This window comes from Xiphophorus couchianus, chromosome 23 (assembly GCF_001444195.1).
Source record: "Xiphophorus couchianus chromosome 23, X_couchianus-1.0, whole genome shotgun sequence".
Lineage (NCBI taxonomy): Eukaryota > Metazoa > Chordata > Actinopteri > Cyprinodontiformes > Poeciliidae > Xiphophorus > Xiphophorus couchianus.
The window spans coordinates 4861630-4876966 of NC_040250.1; the positions used below are offsets into that span (position 1 = coordinate 4861630).

The 15337-nt window shown below is 41.6% G+C and overlaps 1 protein-coding gene across 1 annotated transcript; it reads right to left on the minus strand.

The window, feature by feature from the left end:
- Nucleotides 1–92: 92 nt before the first annotated feature.
- On the minus strand, nt 93–15300 carry tstd2 (thiosulfate sulfurtransferase like domain containing 2). Its single transcript, XM_028009163.1, has 9 exons — nt 14977–15300; nt 13740–14023; nt 13537–13645; nt 13312–13431; nt 13090–13195; nt 1942–2057; nt 1639–1797; nt 1101–1239; nt 93–978 (listed from the first exon to the last, which is right to left on the minus strand). The coding sequence occupies exons 1-9, from the start codon at nt 15109–15111 to the stop codon at nt 749–751; spliced, it is 1398 nt and encodes a 465-aa protein (XP_027864964.1). The 5' UTR covers nt 15112–15300; the 3' UTR covers nt 93–748.
- Nucleotides 15301–15337: the final 37 nt, after the last annotated feature.

The window sequence follows — 15337 nt, forward strand, 5'->3', positions numbered from 1 at the left end:
CAACAATGTCTCTTTTCTCCTAAAAGAAAAATATAAACAGTAACCAACTATTATTGTTTTGCATTTTAAAAAGTTCAACCACCTTTAGTTTATTCAAATCAACACAAGTCAGTTTATTTTAGCACTAGTTGCTCAGAAAGGTCATCTCATTCCTCCACATTAAGTTGACAATACACAATATACAAAATTAAGTTCAACACTTCAATAAAAATGTTGTCCCTTACTTGATTTGGCTTTTAAAAAAGTGCATTTCCAAGCTGTATGTCACAATCATGCATTCCTGGTTGTGGTTTGTTTATGAAACACCTGCAGCTTCCCTAACTGACACAATAAGCGACTGCAAGGCTTGCATTACACACAGTGCATGTGAAATATTCTGCATATTCTTTTGTTAAAGAGGCTTATCTGTTACTGGTTTGTACTTAAATATTGTTTATCCAGAGTTTGGAGCTGCAATATGAAAACAAAATGGGGAAAACAAAACAAAACATATCTGAAAATTTTTAATTACCGACTGTACATTCTGAAAATTTACATCATAAAATAAGAATACAATTCATAGATCCAGGAGAGACTTTTATGATTTCTCATTAGATTTTGATTAAAAGGTATCAGTAATTGATACATTTAGTTGTTTCTTATTTAATTTTCAACATTCTTATAATTTTTTGTATAAGTTTGCTCAGAATTTTCCATAGTTTTCATTCTATTAATTAATTAAGACACTTTAAATCCAGATCTTATGTTGTTAAACATCCTGAGGGATTCTGGCCCGTGTGTCGGTGCACTCGCATTCTTCTTTGGGGTGCTGAACATCAGAGGCCTCCTTGTCTTGAGTCTCTCCTTTCCTTTGGCAAGATGGGCAGCAGGCAGTGCATCCTTTCTTTCTGCAGCTGGGACAGGACAACACCAGCTGGCAGCAGAACTGGGTGCTGCAAAGCTCATACTGGTCCCATGGAAGGCCGCAATACCTGCAATCTAATTACAGACACCAAGGCTTAAAAAACTCCAATGGAAAATTACTAACTTCCTGACAGTACAAGCTTTTCTTTAAGTTTGCGCTTAAGGTACAGGTAATGTAGTTTAATTAACACTGCAACCTGAGATGACATCATTGTTGGAGGAGATGGTGTAGCGTTCATCGAACACGAAAAGTTTCCCTCGATAGAAACCTTCAGGGAAACGCTCCAAGTACTTATGGATTCCCCCTTTCAGCTGGTAAACCTCTTTACACACATCCTGCAACACAGTAGATTTACAGGTTAGATAAGAACAAAAATGTATTATAAAACACGGAAAATGTTTAAAACATGAATTTCTACTAAACAGATTATGACTAAACACCTTTTGTAAAGGAGAATAATGAGCTTCATGGGAGTGTTATTATGCACCAAGTCTGCTTGATAACATATTGCTGGACAATCAATTGTCCCAGTAATTATTGCAATAAATGATAATATTATTTTGAGATTATTTTCAAGTAATACATTGATAATTGCATAATAATGAAAGTTAATCCTCTCAAACAAACGCTTAACACTGGGAGACATATCCAATATCCAAAATGAAACACAACAACCAAAAACAATAAATAAAACTCCTAAGGGAAACTTTAAATAAAACTAAGATTTTGCTTACTTTAGAGCAGAGGTAGGCAGATCCACGTTCACAGCGGATCCCTCCTGTGCAGTACATCAGAACCTTTTTGTTCCGGAACAGCTCCAGGTTCTGGTCGATGTAGTCTGGGAAATAACTGAACTTACGGATGTTTGGGGCCAGACATCGAGTGAACTGGCCCTGAGGGAAATAAAAATTCAAATCATTCGCTAGACTTACTTCTACATCTTGCAGATTTAACAACCAGAACAACTGCACATACTTTATTGTTTTCAACTAATTTTCTGCTCAGTATGCCTGGCAATTATAACCATCAATACTTACAATTTTGCTCTCGTAAAAGTTGCGGCAGTCGAGGAGGATGGTATCGTCGCTAGAATCTCCGTTAGCCAAAAGAGCTTCCACTTCCTTATGAAACTCTTCAGGGTCCAGATGAGTTCCTGGGAGGCCAAACAGACATTTAGCAGTTTTCACTCATCTTCCATCCAGTAACCAACTATTTTCAGAATTTTTTTTGTTTGATATTGCAATTAACCTTCAAGTTCGAATTATTCAGGCATAAAAATAGACATAAATTCCAGGGATGAACCAGTGTTCTTTCCACACTAAAGAGAAAACGTAGCAAAGAACCAATTATTATGTTCCAACTGATATGGATGGATATAACTGAAACTGGCAAAGAAAAGACAATTAAAGAACATTATGTTGATGAGAATTTAAAATAATTTTACATGCTTAAATAACATAGCAGGTCGGTTCTGTTTTTACTCTTTTTCATCCTCTCTTTCCTACAATAAAGGTTTTTTTCCCAACTGAAAAAAATGTAAAGATTCGTCAGCCTTTCAACATTTTTTATGACCCGGAGGTTGTAACTCACTCACTCACTGCAAAGTGTTACCATATTTGTCAGCATTTGAGCTTACTTGCCATTCTCTTTGTTGGCATGAAAAACACAATTTAATGCCCTACCGCTGTGTTATTGCACTGGTAAAGAGTTTTATGATGCAATATAAACAGGTATTTGCAAGATTGTTATGATCAGAAATAAATGGTTAGGCCCTCGAGTTCGTCACTTTTTCAGATTTGAATAATTTATAATTTAATAACATTTATAGAAAACTTGTCAGAAAACAATTATGTCACCATCATCAGCTTTATTAAAGACATCAATAGGTCCACATGAGAAAAAAAAGAAAATAATAATAATTAAAGCTGCAAGCAGCCTCGGGCGGCCCTCGCAGCAAGCGCCGCTCCGGCCTATTGGCCACCGCGGGGATTCCGGCCACCGCAGAAGCTCTCGCTCGGTTTCCAGAGCCGCAGCCCGCTCCCCACCGCGGAAGCTCTGCCGCAGTTTCCAGCACCGCCGCCCGCCAGCCGCCGCAGAAGCTGTCGCGCATTTTCCCCGCCCGTCCACCGGGCGATACGCGTGAATGTGTTCGGCGACGCTGCCCGACGACTGTCGAAAAATCTGGCGCAGATCGGTCGATGCGTCGAGGAGATACAACCTATGTATTAACTTAGGGGGCGCAGTGGAGCCAAATTACATTTCAAACCCGTTGGGCTCTTTAGAGGTGAGCAAAGGTCATACATATACAGTTTGGCGCCAATCGGATGATCTATGCCTGAATAAGAGCCAAACGTATGCATATGGCGAGGGACTGATATTCGCCATTTGGCCACGGCCACACGGTTCAGCCAGCAGCGAGCATTGACAGAGTTTATCATCCAAATCATCTTGATTAGGTCAAGAGAGCCATAAACGGAGCTTTCCAAGTAAAAAAACGGCACTTCCTGTTCTGAGGGGGCGGGGCTTAGATGACGTCATAATATGATGACATAGGGTCGTCAAGGATCCCACCAGGGTCACTCGTGCAAAGTTTGGTGCAGAAGCTATCGACCGTTCACAGTAAAATACAAGACTTCCTGTTGTCAGAGGGCGTGGCCTACGTGATGTCATCATTTGACCATTGGATATTATTCTACACAAGAGGATGATCAATAACTCAAACTTTGGTGTCTCTGTGAGTTTTTGTGTTAGAATTACAAATTATTTAATTTTTTCCTCTTTAATTCAACATTGAACTGTCATTCCGTAGGGCAATGCTGCCCTCTGGTGTCGAATTACTGAAATAATGAAACTATTTCAGTAATTTCAGTAATTCGACACCAGAGGGCAGCATTGCCCTACGGAATGACAAAGGATCCCCTTTGTAATTACATATTACACAGTCGATCACAGGGGAACTTTGAGCCCTGCTAACCCTGCTTCAACATGGTCAAGACTCACCATATTGATAACTTTAAATCAAACATGCCTTATGATCAGACTGACCGAGTTTGAAGCCGATCAATCGAAATCCCTAGGAGGAGTTCGATCAAATGCAAAGGCTGTAAACGGCCACAACAGGGCCCAAAATGGACCTTCAATCCAAAATGGCCGACTTCCTGTTGGGTTTAGAGCATGGCTCCAAGAGACTTTTTTGTACGTCCTGACAAGATACACATGTGTACCAAGTTTCGTAATTCTAAGTTAAAGCATGGCTTGGGGCTGATTTTTTAAAATATTCTAGGGGGCAGTATAGAGAAATTAGGCCACGCCCACCAAATATCCTATGGATTCCTGTTGGCGGGTGGATAAGGATCCATCCTAGTGAGTTTGGAGCAGCTCACCCCGAAACTGTGGAATTCAGAGCCAAACGAAATTCGACGGCGTTCGCAACGCCGCCACGCCCACCTGCTTCATCGCAGCCAGTCGGGGTTGGAATCCACAACACACCAACATGTCTTCTGTCTCTGGACACAGTTTCATGTTGATTAGGTCAAAGGGCTAAGATAGCGACCGTTCACAGTAAAACATTACACTTCCTGCTCTCAGGGGGCGTGGCCTACGTAAAAAAAAAATTTCACTGCAGAGTATTATAGGACACCCGATGACGATCAATCACTGAAAGTTTGGTCCCTCTATGTGTTTTTGTATAGGAAATATAAGAGGTTTTTGTTTCATGGCGTATAGGTGAACTTTGACCCCTGGTAACCCCCCTTCAACATGCTCCAAAACTCACCAATTTGATAACTTTAAATCAGACATGCCTTATGATCAGACTGACCGAGTTTGAAGTCGATCAATCGAAATCCCTAGGAGGAGTTTGATCAAATACGAAGGCTGTAAACGTCAAAATCGAGGTAAAAAATGGACCTTCAATACAAAATGGCCGACTTCCTGCGATACTTGCACTATGACATTACTTGTAAATTCTGAGCGTCTTAGTGAGCTCTACAACTGTACCGAATTTCAAGTCTCTACGATGAAGTAAGTGAATAGCAATGGGTCTGTTGAAAATTGCTAGTTGCCGGCGTTGAGCAATTTTTTTTGCGATTTTTGTGGCAACCTTAAAATTCAAAATTTTTAAACCGCCTAGTCGCTTCCGCCAAGTTTGGTGAGTTTTTGAATATGATAAAGCCCCCAAAAAGGCACACGAAGAGGGGGGCAGAATCGTAAGAATAATTAAAGCTGCAAGCAGCCTCGGGCGGCCCTCGCAGCAAGCGCCGCTCCGGCCTATTGGCCACCGCTGGGGTTCCGGCCACCGCAGAAGCTCTCGCACGATTTCCAGAGCCGCAGCCAACTCCCCACCGCAGAAGCTCCGCCGCAGTTTCCGGCACCGCCGCCCGCTAGCCGCCACAGGAGCTGTCGCGCATTTTCCCCGCCCGTCCACCGGGCCACACGCGTGAATGCGTTCGGCGGCGCTCCCCGACGACTGTCAAAAAATCTGGTGCAGATCGGTTGATGCATCGAGGAGATACAGCCGATGTATTAGCTTAGTGGGCGCAGTGGAGTCAAATTACATTTCAAACCCGTTGGGCTCTTTAGAGGTGAACAAAGGTCATACTTATCCAGTTTGGCGTCAATCGGATGATCTATGTGTGAATTAGAGCCGAACGTATGTATATGGCGAGGGACTGATATTCGCCATTTGGCCACGCCCTCACGGTTCAGCCAGCAGCGAGCATTGACAGAGTTTATTATCCGAATCATCTTGATTAGGTCAAAAGAGCCATAAACAGAGCTTTCCAAGGAAAAAAACGGCACTTCCTGTTCCGAGGGGGCGGGGCTTAGATGACGTCATAATATGATGACGTAGGATCGACAGGCATCCCACCAGCATCACTCAAGCCAAGTTTGGTGCAGAAGCTATCGACCGTTCACAGTAAAATATGAGACTTCCTGTTGTCAGGGGGCGTGGCCTAAGTGATGTCATCATTTGACCATTGGATATTATTGGACACCCGATGATGATCCATAACTGAAAGTTTGGTGTCTCTGTGAGTTTTTGTGTTAGAATTACAAATTTTTTATTTTTTCCTCTTTGTTACAAAATTGAACTCTGTCATTCCGTAGGGCAATGCTGCCCTCTGGTGTCGAATTACTGAAATAATGAAACTATTTCAGTGGACAGCAGAGGGCAGCATTGGCCTACAAATGACGAACATGGACTGTTTCATATTTAATTACACAGAAGATCTCTCTCATTCATTCTGAGGGGGCGGGGCTAAGATGACGTCATAATATGATGACATAGTATTGTCGGGCATCACAACAGGATCAATCAGGCCAAGTTTGGTGCAGCTCGGTCGAAACATGTGGAATCTAGAAGCAAACGTATGGCATCGGCGTTGCCGCCATTGAAAAGTCTTGGCACTTTAAAGCAAGTGAGAGCAACTTCCTGTGCCTTTGTTGCCAGGCCTCAGCTTCTCTACTTTTGCACATTTGAGTTTGTCTTTGTTTTTGCACTTCAACTGTTCCATTTGCACTCATACAACACATCCAAGCATCAGCATTACATCACTGATACTGACATCCACAATCCATTGTTGTTTTTGTTAATAAATATTCCTTTTTATGCACTTTTATCACTGCATGGTCTCCTGTTTTCTTTTGACTTTTAGCCAGTCGTGACAGACTGAAAGTGCTGTGAAATTGCATTTATATTAATCACTGAAATTTAGTAGTTTTAACATGAATTTACAGAAAAAAAAGATTAGAGCAAGATTTCTATTTAAAATCATACAAAGTTGCAATGTAGTGTCCAATTCTGGATTTATTCTGTCATGTTTAACCTGCTATGAACATTATTATTATTATTAGTAGTAGTAGTGGTAGTAGTGTTGTAATCACTTATGAGATAGGTGAAGTATAAAACAGTAGATTGTATGACGTGGGTTTTCTTGTAGAAGCCTGAAACATCCAGAAAAGCGGCAGTCACAATTGCATTACACAGTCGAGCTCTCATTTGTAAAGCAATGCTGCGCTCTAGTGTCCAATTACTGAAATAGTTTAATTATTTCAGTAATTCGACAGCAGCATTGCCTTACAAATGACATAGATGTACTATTTAATGTGAAATTAAACAGACAATGTCTCTCATTTGTTGTGAGGGGGCGGGGCTTAGATGATGTCATACTATGATGACATAGGATCGTCCAGCATCCCACCAGCAACACTAAGGCCAATTTTGGTGCAGCTCGATCAAAATATGTGGAATCTAGAGGCAAACGTATGCCAACGGCGTTGCCGCCATTGAAAAGTCTTGGCACTTTAAAGCAAGTGAGAGCAACTTCCTGTGCCTTTGTTCCCAGGCCTCAGCTTCTCTACTTTTGCACATTTGAGTTTGTCTTTGTTTTTGCACTTCAACTGTTCCATATGCACTCATACAACACATCCAAGCATCAGCATTACATCACTGATACTGACATCCACAATCCATTGTTGTTTTTGTTAATAAATATTCCTTTTTATGCACTTTTATCACTGCACTTTTATCGCTGCATGGTCTCCTATTATGGTTCACAGTAAAATACAAGACTTCCTGTTGTTCAGTGGACAGCAGAGGGCAGCATTGCCCTACAAACAAAGAACATGGACTGTTTATTATGTAATTACACAGAAGATCTCTCTAATTCATTCTGAGAGGGCGGGGCTTAGATGATGTCATAATATGATTACATAGCATTGTCAGGCATCACACCAGGATGAGTCAGGCCAAGTTTGGTGCAGCTCGGTCGAAACATGTGGAATCTAGAAGCAAACGTATGGCATCGGCGTTACAGGTCACTTCGCCACGCCGCCACACCCAGCTGCTTCATCGCAGCCGGTCAGGGCTTGGATCCACAACACACCAACATGTCTTCTGTCTCTGGACACAGTTTCATGTTGATTAGGTCAAAGGGCTAAGATAGCGACCGTTCACAGTAAAACATGACACTTCCTGTTCTCAGGGGGCGTGGCCTAAGCGATGTCATAATTTCACCACAGGGTATTTTAGGACACCTATTGATGATCAATCACTGAACGTTTGGTGTCTCTGTGAGTTTCTGTGCAGGATATATAAGAGTTTCGTGTTTCATGGCGAGTAGGTGAACTTTGACCCCTGGTAACCCCCCTTCACCAAGCTCATACAGTCACCAATTTGATAACTTTAAATCAAACATGCCTTATGATCAGACTGACCGAGTTTGAAGCCGATCAATCGAAATCCCTAGGAGGAGTTCGATCAAATGCAAAGGCTGTAAACGTCAAAATCGAGGTCCAAAATGGACCTTCAATCCAAAATGGCCGACTTCCTGTTGGGTTTAGAGCATGGCTCCAAGAGACTTTTTTGTACGTCCTGACAAGATACACATGTGTACCAAGTTTCGTAATTCTAAGTTAAAGCATGGCGTGGGGCTGATTTTTTAAAATATTCTAGGGGGCGATGTAGAGAAATTAGGCCACGCCCACCAAATATCGCTATGGATTTCTGTTGGCGGGTGGACAAGGATCCATCCTAGTGAGTTTGGAGCAGCTCACCCCGAAACTGTGGAATTCAGAGCCAAACGAAATTCGACGGCGTTCGCAACGCCGCCACGCCCACCTGCTTCATCGCAGCCGGTCGGGGTTGGAATCCACAACACACCAATATGTTTTCTGTCTCTGGACACTGTTTCATGTTGATTAGGTCAAAGGGCTAAGATAGCGACCGTTCACAGTAAAACATGACACTTCCTGCTCTCAGGGGGCGTGGCCTACGTAAAAAAAAAATTTCACTGCAGGGTATTATAGGACACCCGATGACGATCAATCACTGAAAGTTTGGTCCCTCTATGTGTTTTTGTATAGGAAATATAAGAGGTTTTTGTTTCATGGCGTGTAGGTGAACTTTGACCCCTGGTAACCCCCCTTCAACATGCTCCAAAACTCACCAATTTGATAACTTTAAATCAGACATGCCTTATGATCAGACTGACCGAGTTTGAAGCCGATCAATCGAAATCCCTAGGAGGAGTTCGATCAAATACGAAGGCTGTAAACGTCAAAATCGAGGTAAAAAATGGACCTTCAATACAAAATGGCCGACTTCCTGCGATACTTGCACTATGACATTACTTGTAAATTCTGAGCGTCTTAGTGAGCTCTACAACTGTACCGAATTTCAAGTCTCTACGATGAAGTAAGTGAATAGCAATGGGTCTGTTGAAAATTGCTAGTTGCCGGCGTTGAGCAATTTTTTTTGCGATTTTTGCAACGACCTTAAAATTCAAAATTTTTAAACCGCCTAGACGCCTCCGCCAAGTTGGTGAGTTTTTGAATATGATAAAGCCCCCAAAAAGGCACACGAAGAGGTGGGAAGAATAATAATAATTAAAGCTGCAAGCAGCCTCGGGCGGCCCTCGCAGCAAGCGCCGCTCCGGCCTATTGGCCACCGCGGGGGTTCCGGCCACCGCAGAAGCTCTCGCTCGGTTTCCAGAGCCGCAGCCCGCTCCCCACCGCGGAAGCTCTGCCGCAGTTTCCAGCACCGCCGCCCTCTAGCCGCCGCAGAAGCTGTCGCGCATTTCCCCCGCCCGTCCACCAGGCGATACGAGTTAATGCGTTCGGCGGCGCTCCCCGACGACTGTCAAAAAATCTGGTGCAGATCGGTCGATGCGTCGAGGAGATACAGCCCATGTATTAACTTAGGGGGCGCAGTGGAGTCAAATTACATTTCAACCTCGTTGGGCTCTTTAGAGGTGAACAAAGGTCGTATATATCCAGTTTGGCGTCAATCGGATGATCCATGTGTGATTTAGAGCCAAACGTATGTATATGGCGAGGGACTGATATTCGCCATTTGGCCACGCCCACACGGTTCAGCCAGCAGCGAGCATTGACAGAGTTTATCATCCGAATCATCTTGATTAGGTCAAGAGAGCCATAAACAGAGCTTTCCAAGGAAAAAAATGGCACTTCCTGTTCCGAGGGGGCGGGGCTTAGATGACGTCATAATATGATGACGTAGGATCGTCAGGAATCCCACCAGAATCACTCATGCCAAGTTTGGTGCAGCTCGGTCAAAACATGTGGAATCTAGAGGCAAACGTATGCCAACGGCGTTGCCGCCATTGAAAACTCTTGGCACTTTAAAACAAGTGAGACCAACTTCCTATCTGTCATCCAACACAGAATCACCTTGATTAGGTCAAGAGAGCCATAAATGGAACTTTACAAGTTAAAAAAATAGCACTTCCTTTTCTGAGGGGGCGGGGCTTAGATGACATCATAATATGCTGACATATGATCGACTGGCATCCCACCAGGATGCCAGTTTTTCTGTTAGAATTACAAATTTTTAATTTTTTCCTCTTCCTCACAAAATTGAACTCTATCATTCCGTAGGGCAATGCTGCCCTCTGGTGTCGAATTACTGAAATTACTGAAATAGTTTCATTATTTCAGTAATTCGACACCAGAGGGCAGCATTGCCCTACACAGGACAAAGGATCCCCTTTGTATTACACAGTCGATCACAGGGGAACTTTGAGCCCTGCTAACCCTGCTTCAACATGGTCAAGACTCACCATATTGATAACTTTGAATCAGACATGCCTTATGATCAGACTGACCGAGTTTGAAGCCGATCAATCGAAATCCCTAGGAGGAGTTCGATCAAATGCAAAGGCTGTAAACGGCCACAACAGGGCCCAAAATGGACCTTCAATACAAAATGGCCGACTTCCTGTTGGGTTTAGAGCATGGCTCCAAGAGACTTTTTTGTACGTCCTGACAAGATACACATGTGTACCAAGTTTCGTAATTCTAAGTTAAAGCATGGCTTGGGGCTGATTTTTTAAAATATTCTAGGGGGCAGTATAGAGAAATTAGGCCACGCCCACCAAATATCGCTATGGATTCCTGTTGGCGGGTGGATAAGGATCCATCCTAGTGAGTTTGGAGCAGCTCACCCTGAAACTGTGGAATTCAGAGCCAAACGAAATTCGACGGCGTTCGCAACGCCGCCACGCCCACCTGCTTCATCGCAGCCGGTCGGGGTTGGAATCCACAACACACCAACATTTCTTCTGTCTCTGGACACAGTTTCATGTTGATTAGGTCAAAGGGCTAAGATAGCGACCGTTCACAGTAAAACATGACACTTCCTGTTCTCAGGGGGCGTGGCCTACGAAAAAATAAAATTTCACCACAGGGTATTTTAGGACACCCGATGACGATCAATAACTGAACGTTTGGTCCCTCTATTTGTTTTTGTATAGGAAATATAAGAGTTTCGTGTTTCATGGCGAGTAGGTGAACTTTGACCCCTGGTAACCCCCCTTCAGCAAGCTCATACAGTCACCAATTTGATAACTTTAAATCAGACATGCCTTATGATCAGACTGACCGAGTTTGAAGCCGATCAATCGAAATCCCTAGGAGGAGTTCGATCAAATGCAAAGGCTGTAAACGTCAAACTCGAGGTCCAAAATGGACCTTCAATACAAAATGGCCGACTTCCTGTTGGGTTCCGACCATGGCTCTAATAGACTTTTTTGTACGTCCTGACAAGATACACATATGTACCAAGTTTCGTAATTCTAGGATAAAGCATGGCCTGGGGCTGTTCATTTAAAATACTCTAGGGGTCGATATAGAGAAATTAGGCCACGCCCACCAAATTTTGTTATGAATTCCTGTCGGAGGGTGGATAAGGATCCATCCTAGTGAGTTTGGAGCAGCTGGGCCCGAAATTGTGGAATTCAGAGCCAAACGAAATTTGACGGCGTTCGCAACGCCGCCACGCCCACCTGCTTCATCGCAGCCGGTCGGGGTTGGAATACTCAACACACCAACATGTCTTCTGTCTCTGGACACAGGTTCATGTTGATTAGGTCAAAGGGCTAAGATAGCGACCGTTCACAGTAAAACATGACACTTCCTGTTCTCAGGGGGCGTGGCCTACGAAAAAATAAAATTTCACCACAGGGTATTTTAGGACACCCGATGACGATCAATAACTGAACGTTTGGTCCCTCTATGTGCTTTTGTATAGGAAATATAAGAGTTTCGTGTTTCATGGCGAGTAGGTGAACTTTGACCCCTGCTAACACCCCTTCAACATGCTCCAAAACTCACCAATTTGATAACTTTAAATCAAACATGCCTTATGATCAGACTGACCAAGTTTGAAGCCGATCAATCGAAATCCCTAGGAGGAGTTCGATCAAATACGACGGCTGTAAACGTCAAAATCGAGGTAAAAAATGGACTTTCAATACAAAATGGCCGACTTCCTGTGATAGTTGGCTTATAACATTAAATGTAAGTTCTGAGTCTTTTGGTGAGCTCTACAAGTCTACCAAATTTCATGTCTCTACGATGAAATACGTTCATACCATTGTGTCAACAAAAAATTGCTAGTTGCCGGCGTTGAGCAATTTTCTTTGCGATTTTTGCGACAACCTTAAAATTCAAAATTTTGAATTTTTCTAGTCGCGACCGCCAAGTTTGGTGAGTTTTTGAATATGATAAAGCCCCCAAAAAGGCGCCTCTTTGGGGGGGCAGAATAATAATAATAATAATAATAATAATAATAATAATAATAATAATAAACACTACAGATACAATAGGCCTTCGCAGCGCTTTGCTGCTCGGGCCTAATAAACAACACAGATACAATAGGCCTTCGCAGCGCTTTGCTGCTCGGGCCTAATAATAAACAGTACAGATACAATAGGCCTTCGCAGCGCTTTGCTGCTCGGGCCTAATAACTAAAAAATAATAATACACTTTTTGAATCTATAAATTATTAAAAAACAAGCAAACAAAATATGCACTTAATGTCCAAAGATAAACTTTGGACATATTCAGAAACCTGAGAGAAATATTGATTAAATCACATAAATGATTAAAAAAAGTCTGGCTACTTTCGTTAAGAAATAATGCATGTGTTATTTATCATACCAGCTCTATTTATAAAGTATTTGAAAGTAATTACTGGAAATAATTGCCTAATAAAAATGTGTATCAACAGTAAAACTAACTATTGGTAATGGTTTAAAGATGAGTTGTAAAAGCTGACAATGAAAAAGCCTCTCTAATGAACAGTAGAGTTTCCTATGATAATTGTAGTTTATATATAGCAGCAGCAGAATTCTAGAAGTAAAATTAGTAGAATGTATCAGTACCTGCCAGCTTGTAGGATACAGCATCAGGATCCATTCCCATTGGGACAATCTCCTTAAAGACTCCAACCTTCAAGTCTGTAAAACACTCAGAACCTCCATCGCTGGTCTAGACAAACGCCAAGGAGAGAAATATTACAAATATTTCTACTAATCTGCAAGGCTAGAGGTTTAATTAGCAAAACAAAGTCCTAAAATACAACTGTTTTTCCATCTGCTTCTGACCTTAAAATCTTCTTTTTCCATCTTGAAGACAGTATGTGAGAGCATTGCACTGATATAAATATCAGTGGCCACATTGGTACCTCCAACTGTCCCATTGATGCCTTCTGCTGCCACCCTAATCTGAAGAAAATGACCAATACATTTAAAAAAAAATTTAATTTCATGAAGTATTTATCTTTTTTCAGTATTTTAACATTCAGCAGTACAGTGATAGAGTTCATTCACCTTGCCTGTTAAGTGAAGCTTTTCACATAAAGCTTTCTGCCAAGCACAGATAACATGGGGATCATCCAGTTGACAGTAATGATAATAAAGGAGAACTTTTCCAGGGCCGCTATATGTAAACAAAAGATAAACATGGATAAAATCTAAAATGACAGATAGCATAAAAACTGCCGCAAACAGGAGAATATCTAATATCTGTTTACTTTCTCAGGTTCTCCTCAGAGACTTGGCTGATATCTGGTATCCATACAGAAATGTCTGCTACTTCAGCTTTGCATTCCTTTGGTGGCTCAGCCTCTTGCTCCAGCTGTTTTAGTAGATGCTCATACGCAGCCTCAGTGAGCTGCTGTACTTCAGAATTATGACTTTTAGCCACGTGTTTGTGGATGGCAGAGTGTTCGCTGAAGGTCTGGCCACAGCAGCACCAGGACGCTCTTCCTTTAACTTGACAACCATTCTGCACGGATGCTACGAAGGCGGCAAATGACTGCGAAGAAGAGAAAAATGTGACATGGGAAATGTTTTTAAAAATGTAATCCTTGAAGATCAGTGTGGTTAATTAGCTGGTAACTGGATCTAGACTCAGGGGTAAAAGTTTTATAGTGATCCAAATGTGGTTTTTGCCTTTTTCTTTAAAAAGTTAATCATAATAATAACAAACAAAACCATTTTATACATTTTAAAAGATATGAATAAGTACATCAATTAAATGCATGAGGATAAGCCTTCATAATGTCGGTAATTCTTCAACATTTGGACCAAATGTTGAAAGACTGTATAAGATATATTAAGATCCATACATATTTCAGATTATTAACGTTATTGACTTTAACATTTTTTATTTCATACAATTCATACATGACTTCCAATACAATTTTCTGTCTATAATTTTAGATAATTATACATTTAATTCCTCAATACAATACAATCCAGTTCTGTTCCCAAAGGGTAAAAAGTATTTTTTCAATAGCAAATTATTTTTAGTCAGTATACTCTAATATTTACATTTATATAGTAGAGAATCCACTAATTTTACTTGACAAAATTTGGGATCAATTGGGTACACAATAATGTATTGTGTATAAGGTTATTTGTAGATTTAGCACAACTTTGCGAGATCTTTCAAAGTAAAAGCTGTATTTTTTACAGCTATATTTTAATGTCCGCCCGCTAATAGGTAGATACAACATTCTAGTATTTGTCACTGTTTTATGTCTAAAACTCATCGAGATCTGATGCGGAATTTCAAAATTAAAGCTCCTCAAAATTAAACATTTTAATGTGTTGACAAATTTCACTTCAGATCTTAAAGAAATTTGCCAAGTGTTATCTAGAGGTATTCCTTTATCATTCTTAAATGGGAGGAATAACTAGAAGCAGAGTTTTGTAGCAATAAGCACAACAAATAACACCAAGAAGCCGCAGACAGTATATTCTCACCTTCCTCCTACAGAAGCTGTAGCATCTTCTTTGCGAGGCAGACAGCTGTTTCTCTTGTTTTAATTCATTACAAACTGAACTTTCAACCTCCCAGTTCAGGAACTCCGAGCAAGATGTTTCCACTGCCGCCGCCATTGTTGTTTCTTGGCCCTTAAAAACAGCTTCGAGACAAGACTATATAGCATCTAGCGTCTTCTTAATTCAGCATTTTTAAATCATCGTGGTTTAAATATGTTATATTATTGTTATGGCATCCCAAAAGATGACAGAGGACACATTTATTACAAACGTGCCGCTCTGTAGGTCGGACGAGAAAAGACGGTGGACGTTCCGTTTGAACCCAGAAAATCCCGGATGTGCT

Excerpts from the sequence above, each read along its gene's own strand:
- tstd2 (XM_028009163.1), bottom strand. The coding sequence starts at position 15,111 with ATGGCGGCGGCAGTGGAAACATCTTGCTCGGAGTTCCTGAACTGGGAG. Across the intron at positions 2,058-13,089 it reads TGTATCCTACAAGCTGGCAG|GAACTCATCTGGACCCTGAA; the intron begins GTACTGATACAT and ends TTGGCCTCCCAG. Across the intron at positions 979-1,100 it reads CAACAATGATGTCATCTCAG|ATTGCAGGTATTGCGGCCTT; the intron begins GTTGCAGTGTTA and ends GTCTGTAATTAG.